Consider the following 25,935-nt stretch of genomic DNA (forward strand, 5'->3'; position numbering starts at 1 on the left):
GCTTCTCTTCTCCTGTCTCTTGTCCATCTTTCTTGCTCAACAAAGGGCAAAAGGATTTCCAAGAAAGCACCAATAACTTCAGGACTTGAATTCCTGAGCTAAAAAGGGATGTCACGGACTGGAAACATGTCTCTGGGTACCTGACAGGAAGGCTCAGCACCTGATCTCCATTCCCAGCCATAGATCAACTCAGAGGACTCAAGAGCATGAGGAGACCACTAGCCTGGTCAGTCTCCTGTCCGTGGAGGAGACACTGGCCCTCTCATGAGTTGAACTTTGACCCTGAGACTGGTCTGGGCTGGTCAGGAACACCATCTATTGTCAAGATGGCCCAGATCCCCTTCTTAACCCTGCAGATGATACACATAGCCTTAGTTCTGTCTAACACAGACTGAAAAGAGAAGGGAGAGGCCATTTGTGCACTAAACCTTCTGTCAACCCTAACCAAATACTTTGGGGACCGAATACTTTTGCTCCTTTTGCAAGCAATTGAGAAAAGAATTGGAGGGAGGAGGCAGGTGGGAAATAACTAATCTGATCAAATCTTACAAAAGTTCTATAAAACATACCGAGAAAACAAGACAGACGTCACACAATCTTAATCACAGGATGTGTACATAATAGAATGCCCATAATAGATTCTAAATACCACAAAGTACCTGAGACAAAAAAAAAAAAAGGAGGAAGGAAGGAAGGAAGGAAGGAAGGAAGGAAGGAAGGAAGGAAGGAAGGAAGGAAGGAAGGAGCATAAAAAGGAGTTCGGTGTCCTGATTGGAGGTCCATGGTGCACTGGCAGAGCTGCCTGGTGACTGTGTGTGAGCGTCCAGTGGCTCTTGGCCTCACAGCTCCTCTTCTGTAGCCTGCATTTCCGTCGCAGTGATAGCGATTCCGATGGCCAGGCTGCCATTGTCAGAGAAGATCTGGGCCAGTGAGGTGTTGAGGACGAGGCAGTCCCCATCGGTGATGATCGAGTCTACACATTCGAGGACAGACCTCGGGGTGGCCTCCCATTTGAGACGCCGGTGGTTCCTGTTGAGCTCTAGGCGATAGGTGAAGCAGTCGGCTTGGGTGGGGGTCCCGATCATCATCATAGTGGCAAAGAACTGGGGGTGCCCTTGGTGCCTCTCCTGCTTCCTGAGCACCAGCAGGAAGTGGTGGCCAAGGCAAGAGTGCATGATGATCCAGTCGGCCGGGGCAGGCAGGTGTGTGTCCGTGGCCAGGAAGACGATCTCGGCTCCCTGAAGGATGTCGACCCTGTGGATCTGTCGCAGGTGGGGTACCACCACCTCCAGGTGGCCTTCCCACTGGCAGGAGAACAGGGGGCACGTGCAGGGCATCACCTGGGCAGTGATGCCTGCCTCCTGGTGGTGGAGATGGTGGGGGTGGCCGTGGTGGTGAGGGTGGTGGTGGCGGCAGTGGTGATGGTGGTGGGGGGGAAGGTGAGGAGGCGGGAAGCTGCTCTGCTCTGCTGTGCCCTGAGTGATCGCTCGTCTACTGGGCACATACTGGAAGAAAAGAAGAGAGCATTAGTGGAGGGTGAGGCCTGTCTCTCTCCCTGCCTGTGACTTGTTAGTGTCCAAAGTGTTCAATGAACTGTCCAGTACAGGCAGAAGAAAGTAAAATTCTTTGTAAAATGGGAGATACTGTGAGTACCTGGAGAGACCCAGGGTTGAGGTCCTGAAAACATAGTCCAAGAATATGCATGTGATACCAAATATATGTGTATATGTCTGTATATATACACATACACATATATGTATACACATGTATGTATTCACATACATACACATTTTTTTTTCTTGCCAATTCTGGAGTTTGAACTTAGGGCGTAGCCTTGCATGACTTTTGTTCTACCACTTGAACCATTCCTCCAACCTGGCTTGTTGCTAATTAGGATGGGGCCTTTGGGATTTTTCTGTCCGAGCTGGCTTCAAACCACAATCTTACCTCCTAGGTAGCTAGAATTACAGGCGTGTGTGTCTTTCTGATGCTTTTCCAAGATACCCACATAAACAGGCATTTGTTTTCCTACAAAATAACATGCCTCTGATAGTCGTTAGTCACAAAGAACCAAAATGTTGAAGGGGCAGAGTTGATACCATTGGTATTTTTGTGTAGGCAATGGCTATCAGCGGATTTTCCCTCCTGTTTTATTGTAGCTAATATTTTTTAGAGCCAAACTTTGGTAATACCCATTGGCTTTTCCAGTATTGCCCTTCTCCCAGGACCTAAGGCCACATGTGGGGTGCAGAAGTGATTGTGTGCATCTGGTCCTCAGTCACCAGAGAGGAAGTACCTGGTGAGTCCTGAATCTGCCCACTGGGTACGTTTCTGCTCCACTCCATGTTGTCTGCTCTAGAGCAACTTCCTGGAGCCTGGTCTCCAGGCAGCCACCTCTGTGACCATTTTCTCACTGTAGTGTGCCTCTAGACTCCCTTAGTAATGACAGGCTATGTGCCATTGTACATATTTATTGAGTGCTTGCTATGCCCAGGCCCTATGGGCATTACAGATAGAGCCAGCATCAAAATAGATGCTGTGTCTCATAGCGTAGGTGGTACAGACATTAATCTGCTTTTAATTAATTACAGTTTTGACAAGAGTCCTTCTTGCTACATGAAGATGCACAAATGATTCACATTTTTCATTAAAAAAAAAGACAAAAAAAAGAACCTTTACTAATATGCCTGGGGCTACAAAACCAGTTAACAAAAGACAGGTTGGTGTCTCACCTCTGGACTCTGGACACAGGAGTATCTATCCCTTTCTACGTAACACCATGTCTCCCTCCCTTCTCTTCCTCTCTTCTCCCTGCCAAATATATTTCAACAATATCAATTTAATTGTTTATAAAAATAAAATTGAGGCCAGGGGCTGGTGGCTCACGCCTGTAATCTTAGATACTCAGGAGGCTGAGATCTGAGGATCACAGTTCAAAGCCAGCCTGGGCAGGAAAGTCCATGAGACTCTTATCTCCACTTAACCACCAGAAAACCAGAAGTAGCGCTGTGGCTCAAGGGGTAGAACACTAGCCTTGAGCTGAAGAGCTCAGGGACATGCCCAGGCCCAGAGTTGAAGCCCCACAACCTACAAAAAATTTTTTTGATTAAATTAAATCTTTCCTAGTTCTCATCAGATGATGGCATGTACCATGTAGTCACTGGGTTGTGGGAGGCTGTTCAGGGCTCAGGCCCTGGGTGGGTCAGGTTCAAGGACTCTTTCATAGTCTGTCCTGATGTCCTTCCAGTCTTTGAAAAGTCCCCTCATGTTTTTACTAACAACCATGAAAGGAACATATGTTTGTCTTGTAGTCAACAAAATTGAGTCATGAAGAGATTGAGGCATTTGCCCAAGGTCACACAGGGAGGCCAGGGTCATAGCAGGGAGGCCAGGGGAACAGAGCGCTGATCATTTAAAGATGACAGAGATCATAGACTAGAAAGATTATAGTCTGGGTGTCAAAAAGCTATCATGTATTTCTCTATTAATTTTATCCAGCAGCCTTGATTAAGGCAGTTTTCCTATTAGGAAAAGGCCGATATGGGATCCCAGGAAATAACACTGGCATTAGCAACTATGTCAAGTGTTATACCTAAAATTTTCTTTCCATTGAGATTGTGGTTTGGGGTGAACACTCTGGTGACCTTCCATCTTGGTCCTTGCTGGGCTCTTTGCTTCAATTTACTGGTGTGTGTGTGTGTGTGTGTGTGTGTGTGTGTGTGTGTGTGTGTGTGTGTGTGTGTCAGTCCTGGGACTTGAACTCAGGGCCTGATTGCTGTCACTGAGCTCTTTTTTTGAAGGCTAGGGCTCTACCACTTGAGTCACAGCTCCACTCTTTTTTCTTGTTCATTGGGGATAAGAGTTTCATGGACTTTCCTGCCCGCACTAGCTTCAAACCACAATCCTCAGATCTCAGCCTCCTGAGTAGCTAGGATTACAGGTATGAGCAGAAGAAACTGTACTTCCAAAGAGCCAAGAGATTTATCAGTAATTCCATGCTTCAAATAAAGCTCATCTGATCAAAATTCTTGTGCTCATTTAACATCCTATGAGAAGCACCAGGATCAACACAGATGTGTCTAGGAGAGATAAAGAATGAGGAAAGAATTTAGGTACTAGTGCCTGGCTGGTACACTCTGGCAGCAATCTGAACATAGGCACCATAAAAGCCCGGAGAACCCACTCTTGCCATTGGCCTGGGCCTCTGTCCCAATGCTGACTGGTGGCAATAGAGCATCCTGAAGTTCCTATCTTGTAAGTGGCCAACCTGCCCTACCCAAGTCTATTCTGATCTGTACCACTAAGGTCAAAGTGTGAAATCACAGCAGAGAGGGAGCAGGGAAGAAATACCATGATCTATCTTTCCCCTTCTTCTAGTCTCCCACCAGAGCTTCCATCAGATGGATAATCTAATCAGCAAAGGAAGCCAGGACACACCCTCAACCAGGCTTGATTCAACTCCCTTTGGAAATAGTGGTGGGTGAAGCAGACAGGTGTCTCAGTTTCTTTCAATGTGATGTTTCAGGTCTGAACAGGTTAGGCCTCCTAGGCTGGGCTTTGATGGGATTTAGGATGAGGTAAGACCTTCACCTAACATGCAATGGGCTGCAAATTCCAAACCAAAAAACCAAAAAACCAAAATCCTGTTTCTGCCTCACCAGCTGCCTTATGTGTACTATAAAACAATGCAAAATGCAGCAACGTAGACACTACGAGTCTGAGTTCTGGTCTGTGATTTCAACCAGCTACAATTAAACAAATATTTTAAAGAATTGCACCTGTACCGAACACATACAAACCCTTTTTTCTTGTCATTATATCCTAAACAATACTGTCTAACAACTAATTACATAGCACCTACATTGAATTAGCTATTATAGATAATGCAGAGAAGATTTCAACTATTTGGGAGGATATTTATGGGTTATATGCAAATAGTAGGCATTTTCTATAAGGGATTAGAGCTCTTAGGATTTCAGTATCCATAGGGGGTCCTGAACCTGCCCACAAGATACCGATAGGGACTAGATCCACTAAGGGTTCAGATAAGACAAAAGTGGGGAGGTTATGCTGGCTGATGTGAGGTAACATTTGAAATGGGTGAAGCATCAGGGGTGAATTTGCTAACAAACTAGGCAAAGGTCTTGCCACAGGGAGAACAGCACATTTAAAAAGTCAGGTATGAAAGCACATAGTATGTTTAAAAAGCACCAAGAAGTTTCTGAGAATCTGGTGAATAGAGAATCTGGTGGAGATAGAGCACCATGTGAAGGAGATGGAGAGTTTGGGGGTTGGATCAGCAAAGCTTCAGAAGCCAAGCTGAGACCAGTGCACATTCGCAACCTTCAGGAGGGACCAAGAGACTCAGCTGCATTTCCCCGCCCCCTCCCCACCAGCCCTAGGCTGTTCAATGTCCCTCAGCCAAATAGCAGAGCCTGCTCCAAGCTAGCACTCCAGTGAGCCACAAAATGCCCCACTCTGTCCAACCATTGGACTCAATAAGTGGTTATTCCTCTTAGACTCCCCCATCCTTTCCTTTGGTTTCACCTCTCACAAACCTTTTTTTTTTTTTTTTATTGCTGCCTGTATTACAAAGCAGCCAGGGGAATAATCCAGAGAGATTGAAGTGAATGACTATGCAAATAGAGTGAGACATTATGAACTCATGGAGACCTGTGCACGTGCTGAGCTCAGAAGGAACTCAGAAGAAATGCAGCCTTAATTCTTCATTTCTTCCTGCTCCATCTTCTGAGGCAAACTATGCTTCATTTAAATGATCCTTGGGTGTGGGAGGTCGCAGGGCTGCTGACAGAGAGAAGGGATCCTTTTAATTGGCAAAATGCTAATCGTTTTTGGAAAATGAATTCTAATCTTTCCATCTACTACAGTGGATGTGTGAGTAATTACTTTCCTTCACTAAACTGTTAATGCAACATTAGTGATTACACTAATTAAAACTAATGAACTCTTACTGACTGATAAACCCCTCAGTCAGCCAGCGGATGCCTGCCTTCCATTGGCTCTATTTAACTTCCCATTTGGAAGAGAGATTTTGAATTAACCTTTAGAATAATGCGCGAAATTGGGTTTTGAAATGTTAGGCTTTATACCTTGGGTATAATTCTTTCCCTAAGCGTTAGTGAAGCTGTTTCCACTGAGGGTATAATTGAATTTAAAAATGCATTTCTTAATTTGATCAGCCACACTCTCTTGGTTAATAATGGCATACCCTCTGAATCCTTGCTTTAGAAGGCAAAGCCAGGATCCATTCCTGGAATTGTGACACAGCTCGTTCTCCAGCTTGCTCTTCCTGTGGTCAGCCAGCTTACTTAGAAAATGGACAGCTATTCTCTCCACTTCCTTTCAGGAATAGTGGCTGGTGTGCTGATGCATTTCATTGGAAAGTGGATTCTGCCCTCGTTCTAGATGACAGGTTCTTGCTTTGAGTTTGCTCATGTCCTTACTTGTGTTGGCTAATGGAGAGTTTTAGTTCTGGGTAAAAGGCAGAAAGGAAGCAATGTTGTTGGTGCATTTCATGTCTAGGGAGGAGGGGTGAGGGTAACATAGAGTACTGGGATAAATTCAGGTCTGCATGAAAGGAGAATAACCATGACTGTTCCAGATCCCACATTCAGCAGCGTTGAAAACTTCTCTCAGCCAGGGGCTGGCCAGTGGCTCACACCTGTAATCTGAGCTACTCAGTAGCTGAGTTATGAGGATAGTAGTTGGAAGCCAAACCAGTCAGGAAAGTCTGTGACACTCTTATCTACAATTCAACATAAAAAAGCTGAAAGTGAAGACATAACTGAACTAGTAATGCACAAGCCTTGAATGAAGAAGCTAAGCAAAAAGGTGAGGCCTTAAGTTAAATAAAGCCCCAACACTGCCAAACTTTCCCCAAACCTGTTTCTGAGAACAAAACAAAGGTGAAGACCAAATGCTGCCCATTTAGTTTTCCTGTCTCTATGTCTCTTTCTCAAAATCCAGGGCAACTGCCTCTGAGTGGACAAAACCCAGGAAGATACTGGAATGTGCTTGAAAGCAGTTGAAAAATAAGTTAGGCTAAGGTGGAAAGCAGCTAGGAGGCTTCATCCCCTGGGACAGGCCTCTCCTTGCAATTCATGAGGCATGATCCTTATACCATTCTTAGCAACGCCCACCCCCTCTGATCCAGTGGTAGCTATTTCTTAGGTCAGGAATTCACACTTCGAGGTGATCTTATTGGAAAAGATCACACCTCAGAGATAATGAGTACAATTGCTTTGATTCCTACCCATATTTTTTATTCACACCAGATGCTGTTAATTAACACTTCTGCTTAGGCCTTCAAAGGCAAAATTAGTGGTTTGTCAATCAGCATAACAGGCACTGGGAATGGTCTCTTACTGATGAGTGGATATTGGCTAAAATAGATCACAGAGATTCTTCATTTTACAAGTGGATCCTGAAAGCTTTCTCTCTATGTCCAGCTGCAGGATCAGGACTCCTGATGACTGGTTGCCATCTCTTAAGAGTGTTGGAATCACTTCTGAAATATCACTGCATGCAGTGGTTCTTTCCTGGGGCTTAAAATTTTATAAATTGAGCATGAAGACATTAAGTACACAGAGGAGCCTTGAGTCTTAAGCTAAGCATACCATCAATTAAAAAAAGGAAAAGAACAACTTCGGTGGTCAGATTGAATTAAAAACAGGATCCACAAGTGAAAAGTAATGAATGAGATCCATATGGATGTCCATATAGATACTAGTCTATGATGCCAAAACTCTAAACCGGTCCTTTTATAAATGTGGTCCCTGGCTATGTGAGAAGATAGGAAGGAAAATGTGGCGGAAACTGTGATTAAAAAAAAAGAAAAGAAAAAAAGAAAACAAAATACCCCTGAGTCCCCAGGCCTCAGGTCCTAGTCCTAACCAGGGCTATTCAGTTTATATGGGTATATTTCTACTTTGTGAGTGCCCTCAGGAGGAAATGGGCTCTTTGTTCAGATTAGTACAGTACCCACATCCAATAAAGGTTCTTGACATGTATTTATTGGAAAAGTCAATGCATGGTGCATTGGTAATAGCTTCCTTAATGAGGACTACATAGACTCTGTCCTTTGTGTCATTCTAGTATGTCTGCCATCATCCTAGCTGATACTGCCTGACACAATCCATTGCTGTAGATGGGGTGTTGCTTCCTTCTCCCTCACGTCTGAAGTAGTCATAATCTTCTTATTCCCCCTGGTTCCTATTTCAATCCATGGTGAGAGTCACTTGTTAGTAGCCTTCTCTCCTAAGGGGCCAGAGTCAGTGAAGGCAGGGAGAGTGTTTAATTTGCCCAGTGCCTGGTCCAGTGGCCCACCTTGCAGAGCCTGGCATCAAATAGACTCTCAGTGAGTATGTGTTACTGGACAGAATGAGTGAACAGATGATTTACAAACAGACCTTGCTCTGGACCACATGCCTTGGAGTCTCTGTCCTCCTCCCTGCCTCTCAGCTGTAGAGAAACATGTGATTTTTACATGGGTCAGTGAGTCATACCTTCAAACTTATTAGGACAGTGTCCTGACAACTTCTTATTCAAAACCCAGTAGGAATAAGACACAGGAGCTGCATGTGAATCTGACCAGGAGGTGGAGAGCAGGCTTATGTCAACCAAAAGCCTGGAGCATAAAATAGAAGCTTTGAAGAGGAAACTTCTCATGATTTATTTATTTTAATTTTAGCAGTTTACTGGTAGCCTCAGGCATTCCCTTTTTTTCTGGTTGTAAACTGCTTCTTCCAATTTGATCCAGCCTGCCAAATAAATCCAGGAAATCTGTCTGCCTTCTTATAGATCTAGACCAACTCTCCTTCTGCACCACATAAGGATACCTGACCCAACCAGAGACCAGACCCTTTACCTATTACCCTTACTCATTTCTATCATAAAAAATCAGGTGGCAAAATAAAAAAAAATAAAATTAAAAAAAATCAGGTGGCAAGTTCAACCCAGGCAAAGATAATTGCTGCTCACCAGCTCTATGGCCCCCCAGAGCCCTCAAATCCACCAATCTATACTATCTAGATACTCAACACTGGAAATTTCTTCAGGGGACTGAGTCAGACAGGCAGTCCATGCTATTCTGAGGATCCCTTGTCCAGAGAGTAGCCCTTAGGGAGTGTGAATTACAGTGTCCCCTTGGCCTTGCATAAAGCACCATGTCTTGGTAAGGGATGAGGTTGGGTTCGGAAGAAAGACAAGCTGCTGGCTGGGAGCTGTGCACACAGCTCATTACGAAGGTGCAGTGATTAAGGGAGGTGGGTAGAACATATGATGATAGTCTTCTAATTCGTTTTTTACATATTTGTGGGGGTGGGGTAGGGGGCTTCCCTTGTACTTTGCCTGGGGCCCTGTAAATGTCAGTGGTGAGCCTGCAATCAGAGCAATGCTTCCTCTCCACTTCTTCCCAATTTGCTTTTTATCTTCAAGTCTTGGCTCATGCTAATACGTTTTGTGAATCTTAGAGATGAAAGACATTTTTTTTCTTAAAATCAACGTGTGTGTGTGTGTGTGTGTGTGTGTGTGTGTGTGTGTGTGTGTGTGTATTCAGACTTTAACATAGAGTTGGCAAGTGAAACCTGGGCCTGCAGGAACCGTTTAATGGTTACAATTTAATTACCAGGAGCCACATTAACTACAAGTATCTCTGTAGGGTTGGTATGGGAACATAGGAAACAGGTATGCCAAGCAGGCCACGAAGACAGCCTCAACCAGACAGGACAGCCTCAGCCACTGGGCAGCCTCAGCCAGACTGGGAAGCCTCATTCAGACTGGGAAGCCTCAAGTCTCAGGCAAGCTTGCTTTGGCTTCTTTGGCTCAGAGGGGACCTGTGCTGTTAGAAACAACTCCATATGCAACTTTAAGCTTTGGAAGCAGATGTGTTAACAGGTTATGAGTAGGCAGAGGTGTGTCCTGAGAAGGTTGAGACAATCTGGTCTTCAGGTTTCCCCAAGGTCATGTGATTGTTGTTTAGTTCTTCAATGACATCATGACCAGAAACTACACAGATTCAACTCACTATGCCAGAACTCTCTATCCTCTCTATACCCCATCTCCAGAGCCACCTAGTCTGTACTAAGGAGTATTCATCCTTCAGGGGCTTCTTGTTCTGACAAGTCGGGCCTCTCTGGGACATTTGTTAAAATAAAATGGCAAACTTATTCCATATCCAGTTGGTTTCTTTATGCAGACAGCTACCATATGACCCAGACATTATACATCTAAGTATATACTGCAACAAACAAACCGAAAGATGCAACCATTCAAAGACTTATAAATGTATGCCCATACATCTTTAATATACTGCCAAAAATCTAGAATAACTCAAATATTCATCAACAGATGACTGGAAAACCACATTGTAGTATATTCGTACAATAGAATACTCCTCATCAATAAAAGGAAAGAATCATGGCTAATAGTGGGGGTTGAGGAGAGGAGAGGCAAGCATCACAGCAGGGACAAGATGAGGGAGAGCAAGTGTCCTCTAGGTTTAAAAGGTCATTATTCCCAGGAAAACACAAGGCCTGGAAAACCAAGGGCAGGCACTGACAGCCATGCTTGCTGTGGCTCAGTACTTACCCTTTGGTAACAAGGGCAGGACAGCTCCTTTTGGAAATTGGACTTTGGGGTTCAGGACTGAAACTATTGCCATAGAATAGCCATGACTCATCAAGGCTCTACCTGTCTGCATGAATGGCTCCTTTTCCCTCTAAAGTGCAGCCACCACACTCCATGCCCAAGGACAGCCCAGCCACACACAACCATGAACAACAGCACCAAGGGAATCCTCCCCAGCAGGGTGGGGCAGGTGTTTTATTGACGCTTAATCTTCACCAGTAGCCCGGACATATTTAATAAAAATCTTAGGGTTGGGGTGGGGTGGGGGGTGGAAAGCAAAATGAAGATTGCTTCCCTCTGGGCTTGGAAGGTTAGCAGTCCAGCTAAGTCCCGAATAATTCATCCATGCACTATTCATCTCTGAGTTATTAGAGTCACCGTATGTCTCTAAGGACCATGTTTATTACTGCTGCTAAGATAATTAGTCTATTCTACTTCAAGGCAATTGAAATTGCTCCTCATATACGTATTTCTTTCCAGAGGTCTCTAGGTCACCACGACTCATTTCAAACTTGGTTCTTTTCTTCACGTGCCACCCATCGAAGAGTTCTCATTCCATGGGTTCCAAACTCTCTAGTAGGCCAAGGCTGTTTTGTGTCAACACAAGGTTTTAGTATGTGTTAGCATTTCCCCCACCTTAGGCCGTTGGCCCCTCCATTTAGCCCCCAGCCCCACCCATACCTGAACTCCCTTCCCTAGAGATGGAGTTGGCCACTCCCATTCCTACCTGCCACCCCTGTAGACCCAGAGTTACACAAACCACCACCTGGATATTGCTCCCTCTCCTGTGGGAGATATGGCCCAACTAATAAACCTCCGTATAACCCTTTTTCTCCTGTCTGTGACTATCTCCTCATGGTCCCCTGGATGGCTAGGATGGATTCTTTCAGTATGTAGTTCAGGCTAGTCCTTCTGCTTCAGCCTCACTGTAATCTCAGTGCTGAGAATACAGGCATGTGCCACCACACTTGGGGGCCCAGTCTCTTCACTGAAGATTATATCTGGTCTCCAGTAGTCTTCTCCAGGCTACAGCTGCTGAAGCCTGTAGCATAGATCACCAGCTGATCGCCTTGAAGAGTGGGCTCAGGTTCATGTCCTCTTTCTGCCATTTCACCATGCTGAGGGCATGTTGTTATAGCCAAAGACAAGACACGCAGAATTCCAGTGACCCAAAGCCCCAGTCTTCTGCCCTACATGTGTATAGATCACCTATAACTTCTTTCACAGTTTCAAAACCAATAAAACTCTCCTTTCATTCCTCTGCTGAGAGCAGGCTACACAACGACCCTCCAATACTGCACAGTGCGCACACAAATCACCTGGCATCTTGTTAAAAACGCCGATGGGGTCCAGCAGGTCTGGCCAGCTCCCAGGGATGCTGAAGTTACTGCTCACTGACAGCACTTGTAAGAGCAAGAGGCTGGCCTGACTCTTCCTTGTCTTCTTACATCAGATCTGGCTTCCCTTTTCCCTCCTCACAAAAGTTGAAGCATTCCTTTAGGAATCCAGGAGAAGATTCTTAATGACCTCAGCAGAGCCTCTCTCAGTCTTTGATTCTTTAACAACCCGAAATCCCAGCAGAGCCCATTGTTACCTTCACAATGGAGCTAATAGGGCTGCCCTATTCAATGGATAACTGTGATTTGTTAGTCATACCCTGCTCTGTAAAGCAGGATTTGACAAGTTAGCAGGAGGAAAGCAGAGCCCTAAGGAATTCTTAATCACAGAGAGGAAGTTCATTTTTTATCTTCTTTTTTTCTTTTTGTTTCAGCATTGAGGTTCATGTTTTAGGTAAGAACATAGCTTTAATTAATAAATTATCTGTTTTATAAGGCTGCCCTATTATATTTCCTATTGTCTTGTTGAATTGGGTTTTTGTTTTAGTTTTAAGTAATAATACTTAAGCGAATATCATGCTTTTCTGGAGGGCCTGTTGGTTTACATATCATTCTTCCCGTATATAGTAAATTCATTCATTTTCATTCATTCACGGAGGCAATCAACTAATTATATTTCAGTATTTACTCTGTATTGTTGGTGGTGGCTGTGTTAAAACAGTGAACAGTACAAATATGATTCCTGTTCCCAGAGAGCTGACTTTTCTAGTAAGGTCTAGAAAAAGCTGTCTTTCAAGTAGGTCCAGAAGAGATTTGTAGAATGGTGAGGGAGCTATCATGTCCAGTTTCTTGCAAAAGTGCATTAAATTAATTAAATAGCAGGCCATTTAGATCAAGGTGCCTTTAACTTCCCATATAAATAAAATGAAACTGAAGCTCAGCCAATCACAGGTGGCCAACTGGGCATTCATTATAATAAACTTCACATGAGGATGATTCACATAGGGCAACTACGCAAACTTTCATCAAGCAAATGATTTATTTGTTCTGGTTCTGCATTCACCCCTCTCTTAATGATGAACTGAGTGGGAGGGGAGAGAGGTAGAATTTAGAGTGGTAAGAAAGAATCTTGCTCAGTTGCCTTGGCTAACATGTGAAGAAGAGGCTAAGACCCACTATAAGGGTCCTATTAACACATGACTTATGTATAAAGTATGTGTTAAGGAAGGGGATTTCAGAAGATTTCTCCCCATCACTGCCCTCCTTCCACCTCTGCCAGAATACTCTTCCATGATGCTAATATTGGAGAATATTTCTGAAGGAAGGCGAGATGATAATGGCTTTAAACTTTCCTCCCACCGTACAGAAATAACAAGTCTAAACTTTCTCCCCACCAATCCAGAAATGCCAAGGTCATGAGCCTAGCTCTGCCCGGTGTCCTTGCCTTATGACAAGTAGTCAGAATGAAGGAATCCCAGCCTCTTGGGGTTCTTTTTATTGCTAAAACCCTGTGTTTTTCCACACTTGGTGTGGGCCAAACATTCTACACAGTAATCCCTGTCTTAAACATCACAGTTCTTTCCATAAAGGAAAACGATTTTAGGAAATCTCCCTGTGTTGACTAAAAACGGAAGCTGAAGCAGAGTGAGTTAAACCCAATGGTGGCTGAGGAGGCAAGAGACAGAGACCCACCCACAGAAGGAAGACAAGACACATGGAGAGTTGAGGTGTGGGCCCAGTTCTTCCAGTGCCTTCCATGGCTAAGGGCAGATCTGTTCCCATCTCCAGGTCGTAGTTTCCATGACTACAGAGTGAAAATTATGCTACCTGCCTTGCTCCTAGATAATAGGAAAATGTGTTACAATGTGTTTTAAAAGGTGAAATTCATTTGTGAGAGAAGTATCACATGGATGCAAATCCTGGCAGGATATGCCTGAGATACATACTGTTCTGAAAATATCACCTGTCTCTTCTTACTCAGTCCTTATGCCCTGTCCAGAAGGTAGGGACCATTGTCACAGCTGCTTGCATCCAAGACATGCAAGCATGCAATGAAGGGTCTTTTCTAAGGCTCGAGGGTTAGTGGCAGCCTCTAGCTACAGAACATGGGTCCTTCCTGTTCCCTTTTATGTCTGCCCCCAACACTCAGTTTATCCCCATGTGGATGATAGGTAGCTTATATGTCATTTCATTCAAAGCAGTCGTTTTCTTCCCATCTAGCTTAGCTCATTAGTTGGAAGGGGAGCTCGGGGACTTAGAACTAATCCTGGTAAAGAGCAAAGCATAAGTAAAGAGCAAAGCATAATTAGGAAGATGAATCTTCTGAGGGGGTGAAAAAAAAACATATGTAACATATTCCAAAGTCAAATATGGGTGATATTTTTGCATCTTCTAGGAAAGCAAAATTTTCCTATTCTGGTCGATAACTGTGAGAGGATGATGGTTTGTTTTTGAACTCGATTTATTTATGTTTCTAGCTAGCATATCAATTTTACTTTCGGCCAAAGTATCAATTCTTTCTTTAGATGAATTGGCTTGGAAAAGGTACATATTTTTCCCATGACAAAGAATGGCTTTCCATATGAGAGAGGAAGAGGAACTGTTAGATAGATGAGGGTTAAAGGTAGCGGATCTACCACGTGGCTGAGAACACATAATCCATTTTGGAGTTTCTTATTCTCATAGTACTTTGGGCTGTCTGTTCAAAAGCTTCTTCCTGCTCAAACTCTTCTTCCCTTAATGCTCAACGGGAAGAGCCAGGGTGACATAGGCACAAGCCATGAAGCAATCAGAGCAAAGCCAAGGGGAGAGGGGAAGAAAGCAGCTTTGCACTGTTAAACACTGCCTGTGGAGACAAATCATTGGACTCCTTTTTAGTCCCCTCTCCAAGTAAAGAATTTCTGCTACTTCATGTTTAAATAAAAATTTTCCTTTAGTCAAGTGTTTTCCATTCCTGGCTTTATTTCTCTATTCTTCTAGAGAACAAGGATCCACTTGCTTGCTCATGCATCATGTACTTCCGCTTATAGGAATTTAGGCTGTCCAAATATGTCATAATTAGTAACTCAAAAGCGAAGGAGACAAATACTCCAACATTGTAAATTGCTGCCACTTCTCTGATATCAAAGAACCTTTGGAAGATGTTCTACTGTGTCTAAAAACTCTTTCTTTCTTTTTTTTTTTTTTTTGGCCAGTCCTGGGCCTTGGACTCAGGGCCTGAGCACTGTCCCTGGCTTCTTCCTGCTCAAGGCTAGCACTCTGCCACTTGAGCCACAGTGCCGCTTCTGGCCGTTTTCTGTATATGTGGTGCTGGGGAATCGAACCTAGGGCCTCGTGTATCCGAGGCAGGCACTCTTGCCACTAGGCTATATCCCCAGCCTAAAAACTCTTTCTTGAACAGGGCAGGGGACCAAGGGTAGACATTTGTTGTTAACAAGCACTTCTACATGCGATGTTTTCCCATTTGTGTCTATGACAATCCTTTGAGGTAGGTAAGGAAGACACTATTATCATATGCATAAAGAAATAAGACTGGGAAGGAATAGAGGCCATTCAAACCTAAGCCAGCTGACTCTAAACCTCTTAGGTTTTCTGTCACACAACTATAGCTATCCTATGTACCATTAGTGCTAAGAGGACCTTTAAGAGTCCCCCTTTTACAGTCTTCCTATTCTCTTAAAAAATCACATTAGGTAAACAAATTCAAAGGATTTTAGGATTTCCTTCAGGTCTTGCCCCTGACTAAGATTAGAACTCCAGAATGTTCACCTCCAAATCCAGTGATGATGGCTTTGTGTTCCACTGCCTACATGGCTATAGAAGCTACAGGAACATCTACTTTAGTTGTATTTTTTTAGCTATTAAATTATTTTTGATTACAAACAATAAGCTTACTTTTTTCAGCTTAGGAGATAATTTTAGAAAATTCTGGATGGTACAAAGAAAAGAAGAGAAGAGAAAACTCTCAGAATGTGACTGACCCCACAGTTATATCGGGAAAAATTTTGCTGCATACTTTTATGTCCTGATCTTTTCAACAAAAATGCCTAAATTTTGCCTGTGCAGTCTTGTAAGCTACTCCCTCCTTTTTTTTTTCTTTCTGCTTGATAGTTTGTGAAACAATTCATGTCAAAAAAAAAAAAGTAGACAAACACTGTCATCCATAGGGGACTTTTTGACCTTGAGAATTCGTGGGGGAGTCATGTGAATGTAGCAATAATTGGTTTTATTCCAATCCATCTAAGAGAGATGTAATTGTCACATGCATCCAATCACTTATTTGTTCATTCACTTGGCAAACCTTCCAGGTATTGGGGTTAGAAAGAAAAATAGGATTGTTTTTCATATTCTCAATGAAGCCATTGTTTTGTCTTATATGTGTCAATTTCTTTCGTGGCCAATCTCATTGACCTCAGTTGCATCCACTTCCCTGTACACATGGCGGGCCCCACCCCCAAAGTTGCTTGCTTTGTTGTTGGAAGCAATCAAGCTTTACATGCGGATCCCCACTCTCACCTCAATCCCCCCTCCTTCTTTGCCTCTGGGTTTAACAGTGGCATAAAACTAATTTATAGCTCTTTCCAGGAAGAGGACAAATTTTCATCTCAGCCCGTCATGCGAAAAGCACACGTACAAATGAGTAATTGTTGACCCATGCTACCTATTAGAGACTGTACTAGGGTCACCCCGTTTGTTGTTTTAACACAAGAAATTAAGGGCCCTAGCAAAGGCTTCCATGCGAACTGAATGGGTAATGAGATTGAACGATGTCTTTGTGGATGACCTCTCCAGATGCCATGTTCATATTCACGGGAGAGAGAGGGATAGCTCCCATTCTTCTTTGGAAGGGGAGATTCTGATTAGATCCACTTTTGATTTTAGGCTCAAGGTCATTCTCCCCAGGATTCTTATCAATCAGGCTATGTCTATGCAGCAAGTGGAATATGCTGGAAAGATTGAGGGAGAAGTGGCCATAGATAGCGCTAATTTGGCCCTCAGGAACTCATAAGCACCTGCTATGTATACTCATGTTTCTGTGCCATCAGATGCAAAGAGTGATGCATGTGAATGCCTCCCTCCAGTATCAAATGGCTTGATTTATAGGAAAGGCTTGTGTGTGTGATATGCCCATTAAAATAGGCCAAACAATAAGAGAGATATGGCTTGGGGATGAGGACCACCTTGAGCACAGGGATTGAACAGGTAAACAAGCTAGAAGAACAAGGAGAAACCAGGATATATACAAAAGGTGTGGTTGAACAAGTTTACATTCTCTCTAAAAGAACAGTAGCATTCCCTTTTGGGCACATACCTGCTATATTTGCTGTTGCTAGTTTCCTTGATAATGGCCACACTGTTGGTTGGGATGTAAACTTGTTCAACCACTCTGGAAAGCAGTATGGGGTTCCTAAAAATGACTAAACATAGAGCTTTCCCTATGATGCATCAATCCAACTTCTGGGCATTTATCCAATTGACCACAACCCAGGCTACACTAAAGCCACCAGCACAACCATGTTCACTGCAGCATTATTTACCATAGCCAAGATATGGAATCAACCCAGATGTCCTTCAGTAAACAAATGAATCAAGAAAATGTGGTAAACAGTGGAGGTCTACCAATGAAGTATTATTGTTGAACACTGACATAAAATGTATGTGGGTACAGACTATCTGAAACATACATATATATGTATATATGTTCTTGTATATATAGTTGGGATGTGTAAATATCTTTAGCTTGTTTATGTGTGAGTGACTAAGTGGAGAGAGCATAAAGATTAAGTTTTTCAGGTGAAAGTACTTGTAAATTATGATATAAAATCCATCACCCTATTTTTAAATGAGGAGGAAGATAACTTAGTCATAATACCACGTAAAAATTAATAATACAATCTGTTGCCAAAACATGTGAGAGTTTAACCTCACTAGCCAGATTAGAAGCTTAATGCTTTTGATACAATAATGTAATAAATACTTATAATGTATATGGCAAAAAAACCCACAACCGAATTTTATGCTTCTGTCAGAAAGAATTATATTGTACTATTCATAAGGAAATGAAAAGACTTGGAAAAGTTTATAATCAGTTAAGTAAGCCAAACCAAGAAACATTGGCTGCATAGTTTCCCTCATTTGTAGTACAATGTGCCTACAAATCTACAAGTAAACACAATGGATAGTAAAAGATAAATAATTACATCTGGACACAGTTAATTAAACAGCAATCTAAACATTCACACAGTGAGAAAAAAGGAGGATATTCTTAGGAGAGGATTGCAAGCACTCAATAGCTATGTGCATATGATCATATAAAATGATGTTTATCAAAATGGACTCCAAGAAAGAGGGTTTTTTTGTTGTTTAAGTCTTTTTTTTTTTTTTGGCCAGTCTGGGGCTTAGACTCAGGGCCTGAGCACTGTCCCTGGCTTCCTTTTTGCTCAAGGCTACCACTCTGCCACTTGAGCCACAGCGCCACTTCTGGCCATTTTCTAGATATGTGGTGCTGGAGAATCGAACCCAGGGCTTCATGTATACGAGGCCAGCTCTCTTGCCATTAGGCCATATTCCCAGCCCTAAGAGGGTTTTTTTTTTAATTGTACTGTTTATGGTTATTTTTTTCTTCATTCCTTTTCTCTTTGGTTTATTCCCTTCTGTTGCTGTTTTTTTTATTTCTGTACTCTTTGTCTTGTATATAAATTTAGTTGATTTGAGCAGAGGAAGGGGAAGCACAGTAATGGTGGGACAAAGAGTGGGATAAAGGAACCAATTCAGCAATGAAACCCACTAGACACTATGTTGGAAATTAATTATACAACTTGGAGTTGGGGCGGGGGGAGGGAAGTCAGGAGGGGAAATCTGGGAGAGAATGAAGGAAGGGGGTGATACTACTCAAAAGGAAATATACTCATTACCTGACTCATGTACCTATAACTCCTCTGTACATCACCTTTACAATAATATTTTTTTTAAAGCTATGGGCATGTTCAAGATGTTGCTAGGATAAAACCCATCACAAGCTGGGAATACCACAAATCAAAATGGCGCCTGATATCTCAACTCTAACAAACACTATAGATTAGCACTGAGTCCACTAGACTACTATTGCCATGTGAACTGGGAGGTACAGCTGGTTGCTGCCTCCTCACATCTGGAGAGAGTATTGCATGGGTCCTTCCTGGCCTGTCTGTGTCTACCACCAACACTCAATGATCTCCTTGTGGATTATCCCCAAGTGGATTATCTGCAGCTGCCTCTTCCTTCCCATCCAGCTTAGCTCATGAGTTGGCTACTCCAGGAAAAGAACAAAATTCAAAGTACACAATCTACCTAATATTTGCTGCTTCCATAATATTGTAAATCCTAAGTTGGGGACCATCTGTACAGAGAACATTGAAAACCAGAGGTGAAAAGGAAAGATAGAAGAGAGTTTCATGACACTCCATATCCTGTATATGTGACCATAGGCTGCATTGAATATGATGTGCCTTCCAATACTAGTGACTAAATATCACAATGGAAATGTGTGTGTGTGTGTGTTGTGAGCTTTTCACCTTGCTGTAGCTCATTGTGTATTTAATGACACATTATATTATTCACTCATCTGTCTCTCTAATCAAGAATTATTACCTTGAAATATCATTTTAGAATTGTAAAGTGTTTTTCTAACCAATGTCTCATGTGATCTTGAATAGATCAAGTGCAAGATCAAGTGCATTACCAGTCTAAGCCTGCCAATGAAAACAGAGGCAGCAAATCCAGGGTTGGTGGAAGTTTTGCTGATCCTGCTGACTTATGGGAAGGTAGGCAACAGGAGTGGAAACGTTCTTCATAGAAATTGTGACATTAGTGCCTGGAACTAGTGGCTTGTACCTATAATTCTAGCTACTCAGGAGCCATAATCAGAGGGTCGTGGCTCAAAGCCAGCCCAGGCAGGGAAGTTTGTGAGACTCTCATCTCTGCTAAAACTACCAAAAAAGCCAGAAGCAGAACTGTGGCTCAGTGGTAGAGCACTAGCCTTGAGTAAAAGAAGTTCAGACACAGCATTCAGACCCCAAGTTCAAGACCCAGGATCACCACCAAAAAAGAAAGAAAAGGGAAGGAGGGACCGGGGGGAGGGGGAGGGAGAGGGAGGGAGAAAGAAAGAAAGAAAGAAAGAAATTGTGACATTACACAAGAATCAACTAGAAAACTGTGACTACTGCAATTTAGAAAAGTGGCATGATAAGGAGTTTGGTTTCTTTTAGCACAATCTCAGATCTAAAGATAATTTCATAGGGCTGCAGTTGGGTGGGGCATAGGAGAAACTGTTGAATTAATCATTCTTTTGGATAATAGGGTGTTCACCAAGAAGAAAGGACATAGAAAACATCTGGATTTTTAGGATAATCCTTAGTAGAGGTATTTGTACTTTAGATTGGGATGGGTTGGCAGCATATGGACCACCAAGATCCACAGCTCAAACCTCAAGATGGACAGTAGGGATACTCAGGGATAATACAGTATTCTGAAACAGTTCAAAGGTCATAATAAGAGTTACAAAAGCCCTTGGCTAGCTGCAAATCTGCATTCTGCATGTTGCCATCTCAAATAAATATGCATTAGGCAAGCTCCAGAGGGCAGGATAAAGGTCTGATTGAAGCAGTCATGGACCATAAATCTGCTTGTAGGGTGCAGGCAGGGAAAGACTTAATCTAAGTAACTTGAAAGTAGGACTGCATTTTGCATATTCTGTCTTTCTCACCATATACACTAAGTAACCAAGTAGTATCTACTGATAGAGAGTATGGATTTAGCTCCATCCATCCCTCCTATTAATCATCTTCAATGTTGCAGAAACTGCTAGATTTTAGTAAAAACAACAACAATAAGATCCACTATTTGTCCTCTGAAGTAGTCTAACAAATGAGTAGATCCTAGAAAACAAGTAACTGTAAGACACATGCAATTTTGCCTTTTGTGCCACCATAGAAATAAGCAGGCTGGGTGTCAGTGGCTTACACCTATTATCCTAGCTATTCAGGAGGCTAAAATCTGCCAGCCTGGGGCAGACAAACCTGCCAGACTCTTATCTCTAAATAAACAGCAAAAAGTCAGAACTGGAGGTATGGTTCAAGTGTTAGAGTGCTAGCCATAAGTGGGAAGAGGTCATAGAGAGTAAGAGGCCTTCTAGGTAGAGTTGTGTGCATGCATGTGGTGGTGGGTGGCTTGTAGGAGGCTTGAATTCAGGGCCTTGTGCTCTCACTCTGTTTTTTAGTGGTTGTTGTGGGTATTGGGGCTTGAACTCAGAGCCTAGGTGCTGTCCCTGAGCTTTTATGTGCTCTACCACTAGTGCTCTACCACTTTCAACTACAGAGCCAATTTCTGTCTTCTGGTAGTTAATTTGAATTAAGAGTTTCACAGACTTTCTTGCCTGGCCTAGCTTTCCTCAGATCTCAGCCTCTTGAGTTGCTAGGATTACAGGTGTGAGCCATCTGCGCCTGGCTTCACTATCTTTTTTGATCAAGGCTGGTGTTCTACCATTTGAACTATACCTACACTTCCAGGTTTTTTTGTTGGTTAATTGGAGATAAGATTTTCATAGATTTTGGGGTTTTGTGTTTTTTTTTTTTTTTTGGCCTAGACTGGCTTAAAACCAGATCCTCAGATCTCCCTTGAGTAGATAGAATTATAGGTGTGCACCATTGGTGTCTGGCTTCCTTTTAATTTTAGACTAATATTAATATCGAATTATTGTTAGATAATACAACATGGAGAAACCTTGAATTATTATGCTAACTGACAGAAGCCAGTATATGACCACTCTATGATTCTGTTATAGTCCTTAACGACAGACTATGTTCTGATACATGTTTGAGTAAGAGAGTGTGAATTATAAGAATATCATAGAATATGCTTGTATAAACTAAGATGTTCCAGCATTACTAGGTGGTATAATTTTTTTTTTTTTTGCCAGTCCTGGGTCTTGGACTCCAGGACTGATCACTGTCCCTGGCTTCATTTTGCTCAAGACTAGCATTCTGCCACTTGAGCCACAGCACCACTTCTGGATTTTTCTATATATGTCGTATTGAGGAATCGAACCCAGGGCTCTTGCCACTAGGCCATATTCCCAGCTCCTAGGTGGTATAATTTTATGGATCATCATTGTGTCCATGTTTATTGTTGAGCAAAACATTGTTATGATATGTATATGCAAAATGTCTAGAATATGAAAATCCTCAGGAAAAAAATGTGCATTGGTGGTTGTTATGTGAAGAGTGGAGAATGGGATTAATTTCTGATAGATAAGAGGTTCCTTTTGGGGGGGGTGTTAAAATATTCTAAAACTAGAGCAGTAATAATTATACAACTCTGAATTTTATACTTTAAAAGGCCTGTGAATCATATCTTGAGAAAAGTACTATGAAAATAATACTAGATAGAAGAATATTTAACAAGGAGTCTAGCAGTGTGTGTGTGTGTGTGTGTGTGTGTGTGTGTGTGTGTGTGTGTGTGTGTGTGTGTGTGCTGAGGCTTGAACTCTGGGCCTCATGTTCTCACTCAGCTTTTTTACTCAAGATTGGCACTGTTCAACTTGAAACACCCCTCCATGTCTGGGTTTGAGGGTGGTTTTTTTTTTTGTTTTTTTTTTTTTGCTGGTTAATTAAACATAAGAGTCTCACAGCCTTTCCTGCCTGGGATGGCTTTGAATTGGAATCCTTAGATCTTTTCCTTGTAGCTAGGATTATAGGTGTGAGTCACCAATGTCAGCATGATTTTTAATTGGCAAATTTTAGAAGTATTATCCAAATATACATCAAATCAAGAATACACAATACGTTATTATTTAATATTCTGCAAAATATAACCAGTATGACTTGATAGGAAAAAGAAATAAAGGATATAAAGTTTTGTCAAGGAGAAAAATAAATTGGGGAAATTATTACAAAAATTAAATTCGGGATAGTAAAGTTCAACAAATATAACTTAAAGATTTCACATATTCAAATAAGAACTGGTTAAACACTTTAAAAACAATACCTAGGAATAAATTTTAAGGAAACATTCAAAAGCTATAGGAAAAAAAGCTTAAAGAAGAGCAAAAAGAACAAGCAAAGTAAATAAAATTATATGTATTCAATAGGATAGCTTATCACTGAAGATCTGATGATATTCCCTAAATTAAGCCAAATCATAATAAATATACCAAAAATTTTTTAAAAAATTAAATTGATTTGATTATATGAAAAAGTAAACCTAAGTATAGTAAAAAAAAAAAAAAAAAGAATGGTAGTGAAGGAGGCTATCCAACTAAATTGTACAACATGAAAAAAAGCTACAATATTTAAAACAGGTAGTGATTCTGATTTATCAAAAGCCAAGCAGCTCAATGGTCTAGCAGAATCCAAAACTAGGTACAACTACATACTGGTCTATTCAATAGACTTAGATTCGAAAATTAGCATTGTATATCATTAGAGCAGAGAATCTCTCATCTCTCCCACCCACTGAATTTGAAATTCTGCATCTCAATTCATTAACAGGGGTATAGAGGTGACTAAAGAGAACTTATTGACCTAGAGAAAACCCAGAGTATATACAGCTTAACTCACTATGCAGTAACTTGGCAGGACCAGTGGCCAAAGACTAGATGGCATCATGGCTAGGTACAGTATTTGAGTATGGAGAGAGAAGTAGAGCTGGGAAGACTGCCCAAGAGTGCACCAACTCACAAGGGCCAGTTGTTATTGTGAATATTGTGACCTGATGCTTAAGCAAATCTATTGTTAAAAGTAAATGATATCGGGCTGGGGATATAGCCTAGTGGCAAGAGTGCCTGCCTCATATACACGAGGCCCTAGGTTCGATTCCCCAGCACCACATATACAGAAAGCGGCCAGAAGCGGCGCTGTGGCTCAAGTGGCAGAGTGCTAGCCTTGAGCGGGAAGAAGCCAGGGACAGTGCTCAGGCCCTGAGTCCAAGGCCCAGGACTGGCCAAAAAAAAAAAAAAAAAAAAAGTAAATGATATCAATTTATAATTAAATTATATTAGAAACACAGTAAGTCTATAACCTTGGTACTTTCTTTTTTTTTTTTTTTTTTGCCAGTCCTGGGCCTTGGACTCAGGGCCTGAGCACTGTCCCTGGCTTCTTCCCGCTCAAGGCTAGCACTCTGCCACTTGAGCCACAGCGCCGCTTCTGGCCGTTTTCTGTATATGTGGTGCTGGGGAATCGAACCTAGGGCCTCGTGTATCCGAGGCAGGCACTCTTGCCACTAGGCTATATCCCCAGCCCCTGGTACTTTCTAATTAACATTACCTTTTGCTATTATACATGTTTTTGAGGTCATTTACATAGATGGAAATCTATGTCTGATGATGCAAATAAAGATACTACTCAGAATTGCTTCCTAACTTTATGCCCAAGTATGTCACATTGGTAGCTTAGGGATTCGCCATGGTGAGTATTTATACCATAGAATTTGGTAATTGCTGTATGTCAGAGGTTGATTTCCTATTTTGTGAATTCTCCATACTAAAGAAAATGATGGTGAAGAGCATGCTAATAAGCAAATCAAACATGAAAGTTCACTGTGTATGCCAGTTACTTTGTGTTAAGTAGCATAAAAATTAGGAAAGTATTCTTTCAGCTCTCTACAACTGTAAATTCAGCAAATAAATTCTTCACGTCATCCTGTAGAGAGTGACAAGCTGACACACATCTTTGTGGTGTCAGTTTTGTTAACATAAAAGAAAGTATCAGCCAACATTCATATTGGAATCACATACATTCGTCAGTGTCACAGTGACAGTGACAGGGTGACCCTCTGCTGCGTGGTACAGCCATCTCAGTCTGATTTTGTCAGGTGATGTCTTGGGTACAGCTGCTGGTTGGATATAAACCCAAGAGTTCAATAAAAAAAAAAATACAACGAAGGCACTCTGTGTGGCTATATGGAATTTTCAAATAAGAATTATCATATATTTCATTTTCATTTGTAAATTGGGTTACACATCCTTTATAATAGTCAACCTTATAACAAACTCAGAAACACCTATCCATTCCTGCTTGTCTCCCAGACAGCTGACTACAGAGCATCTATAAGGCCGTCACTTCACAAGGCCCTCTGGGAAAGGTAGAGGATCTCTAACTTGTCTAAGAATAACTTTCTGCTCTTGGTGGAAGAGAAGCTCAAAAATACAGCTTCAACTCCACTCTAGCAGAAAGAGAATGACTTTCATGGTGCCTCTTCAATTACGAGAATGTTCAAATTTACACCCATTAGTGTCTAAAAGAACTGAGCTAAAGCAGGAGGCTGTGAAGCCTCTGTTTATGCTTTTAGCAGTGTGTCTTTACCTAGGGACTGAGCAGGTTTCCAACCCTGTTGTAACAATATTAATGATCCCTGTCTGGTCCCAACTCATAAAAGAAACTGATGTGGGTCAATGACTCCTGAAATAGATATAAATCCTGAGGCTGACCTGCCTAACCTCTGACCTTTTAGCAGCTGCTGCCTTAAGGTAATTGGCTGAGCTGCTGGGGGGAATAGGGCTATTGGGGGCTTCATAGATCTAAGACCTTTAAATGGACTCCATCATTTTTGTTCCACACTTAAGGCTACATTGGAAATTTACAGACTATGAGTTGGAAATCATTACAAGTACGAGCTGTGATTTTTTTGTGTGTCAACAGTTCCATGGAATGAGAATCTCTGGACATTGTGACAGGAGCCCCAGATAAGCCATATATGCTGACAAGAGATTGACAGACCATGCCTCATGGAGAAAATGCCACGCATGGCCTTCAATCTTGAGCAGGTTTATTTGATTTGCTCCTTTAGCTGGAAGTAGCAGTAATTTGGGTCATCCTCACTCTAGGCTAGCCAAGACTCAAGCTAGGGGCTACTGGGTTGTAAGCCTCCAAACTGCTTACCCAAGAGGATCTTACCTTTATGCTGATACTATAATGTT

The 25,935-nt window shown here is 42.1% G+C and overlaps 1 protein-coding gene across 1 annotated transcript in view; it reads right to left on the reverse strand.

Moving 5' to 3' along the window:
* Positions 1 to 839: 839 nt before the first annotated feature.
* Positions 840 to 25,935, reverse strand: part of Siah3 (siah E3 ubiquitin protein ligase family member 3) — a 59,288-nt gene continuing 34,192 nt past the window's right edge. Inside the window, exon 2 of the mRNA XM_048340813.1 lies at positions 840 to 1,505. Coding sequence (XP_048196770.1) covers positions 840 to 1,505 — 666 coding nt within the window. The remainder of the gene's footprint in view (positions 1,506 to 25,935) is intronic.

This window comes from Perognathus longimembris, chromosome 3 (genome assembly GCF_023159225.1).
Source record: "Perognathus longimembris pacificus isolate PPM17 chromosome 3, ASM2315922v1, whole genome shotgun sequence".
Taxonomy (NCBI): domain Eukaryota; kingdom Metazoa; phylum Chordata; class Mammalia; order Rodentia; family Heteromyidae; genus Perognathus; species Perognathus longimembris.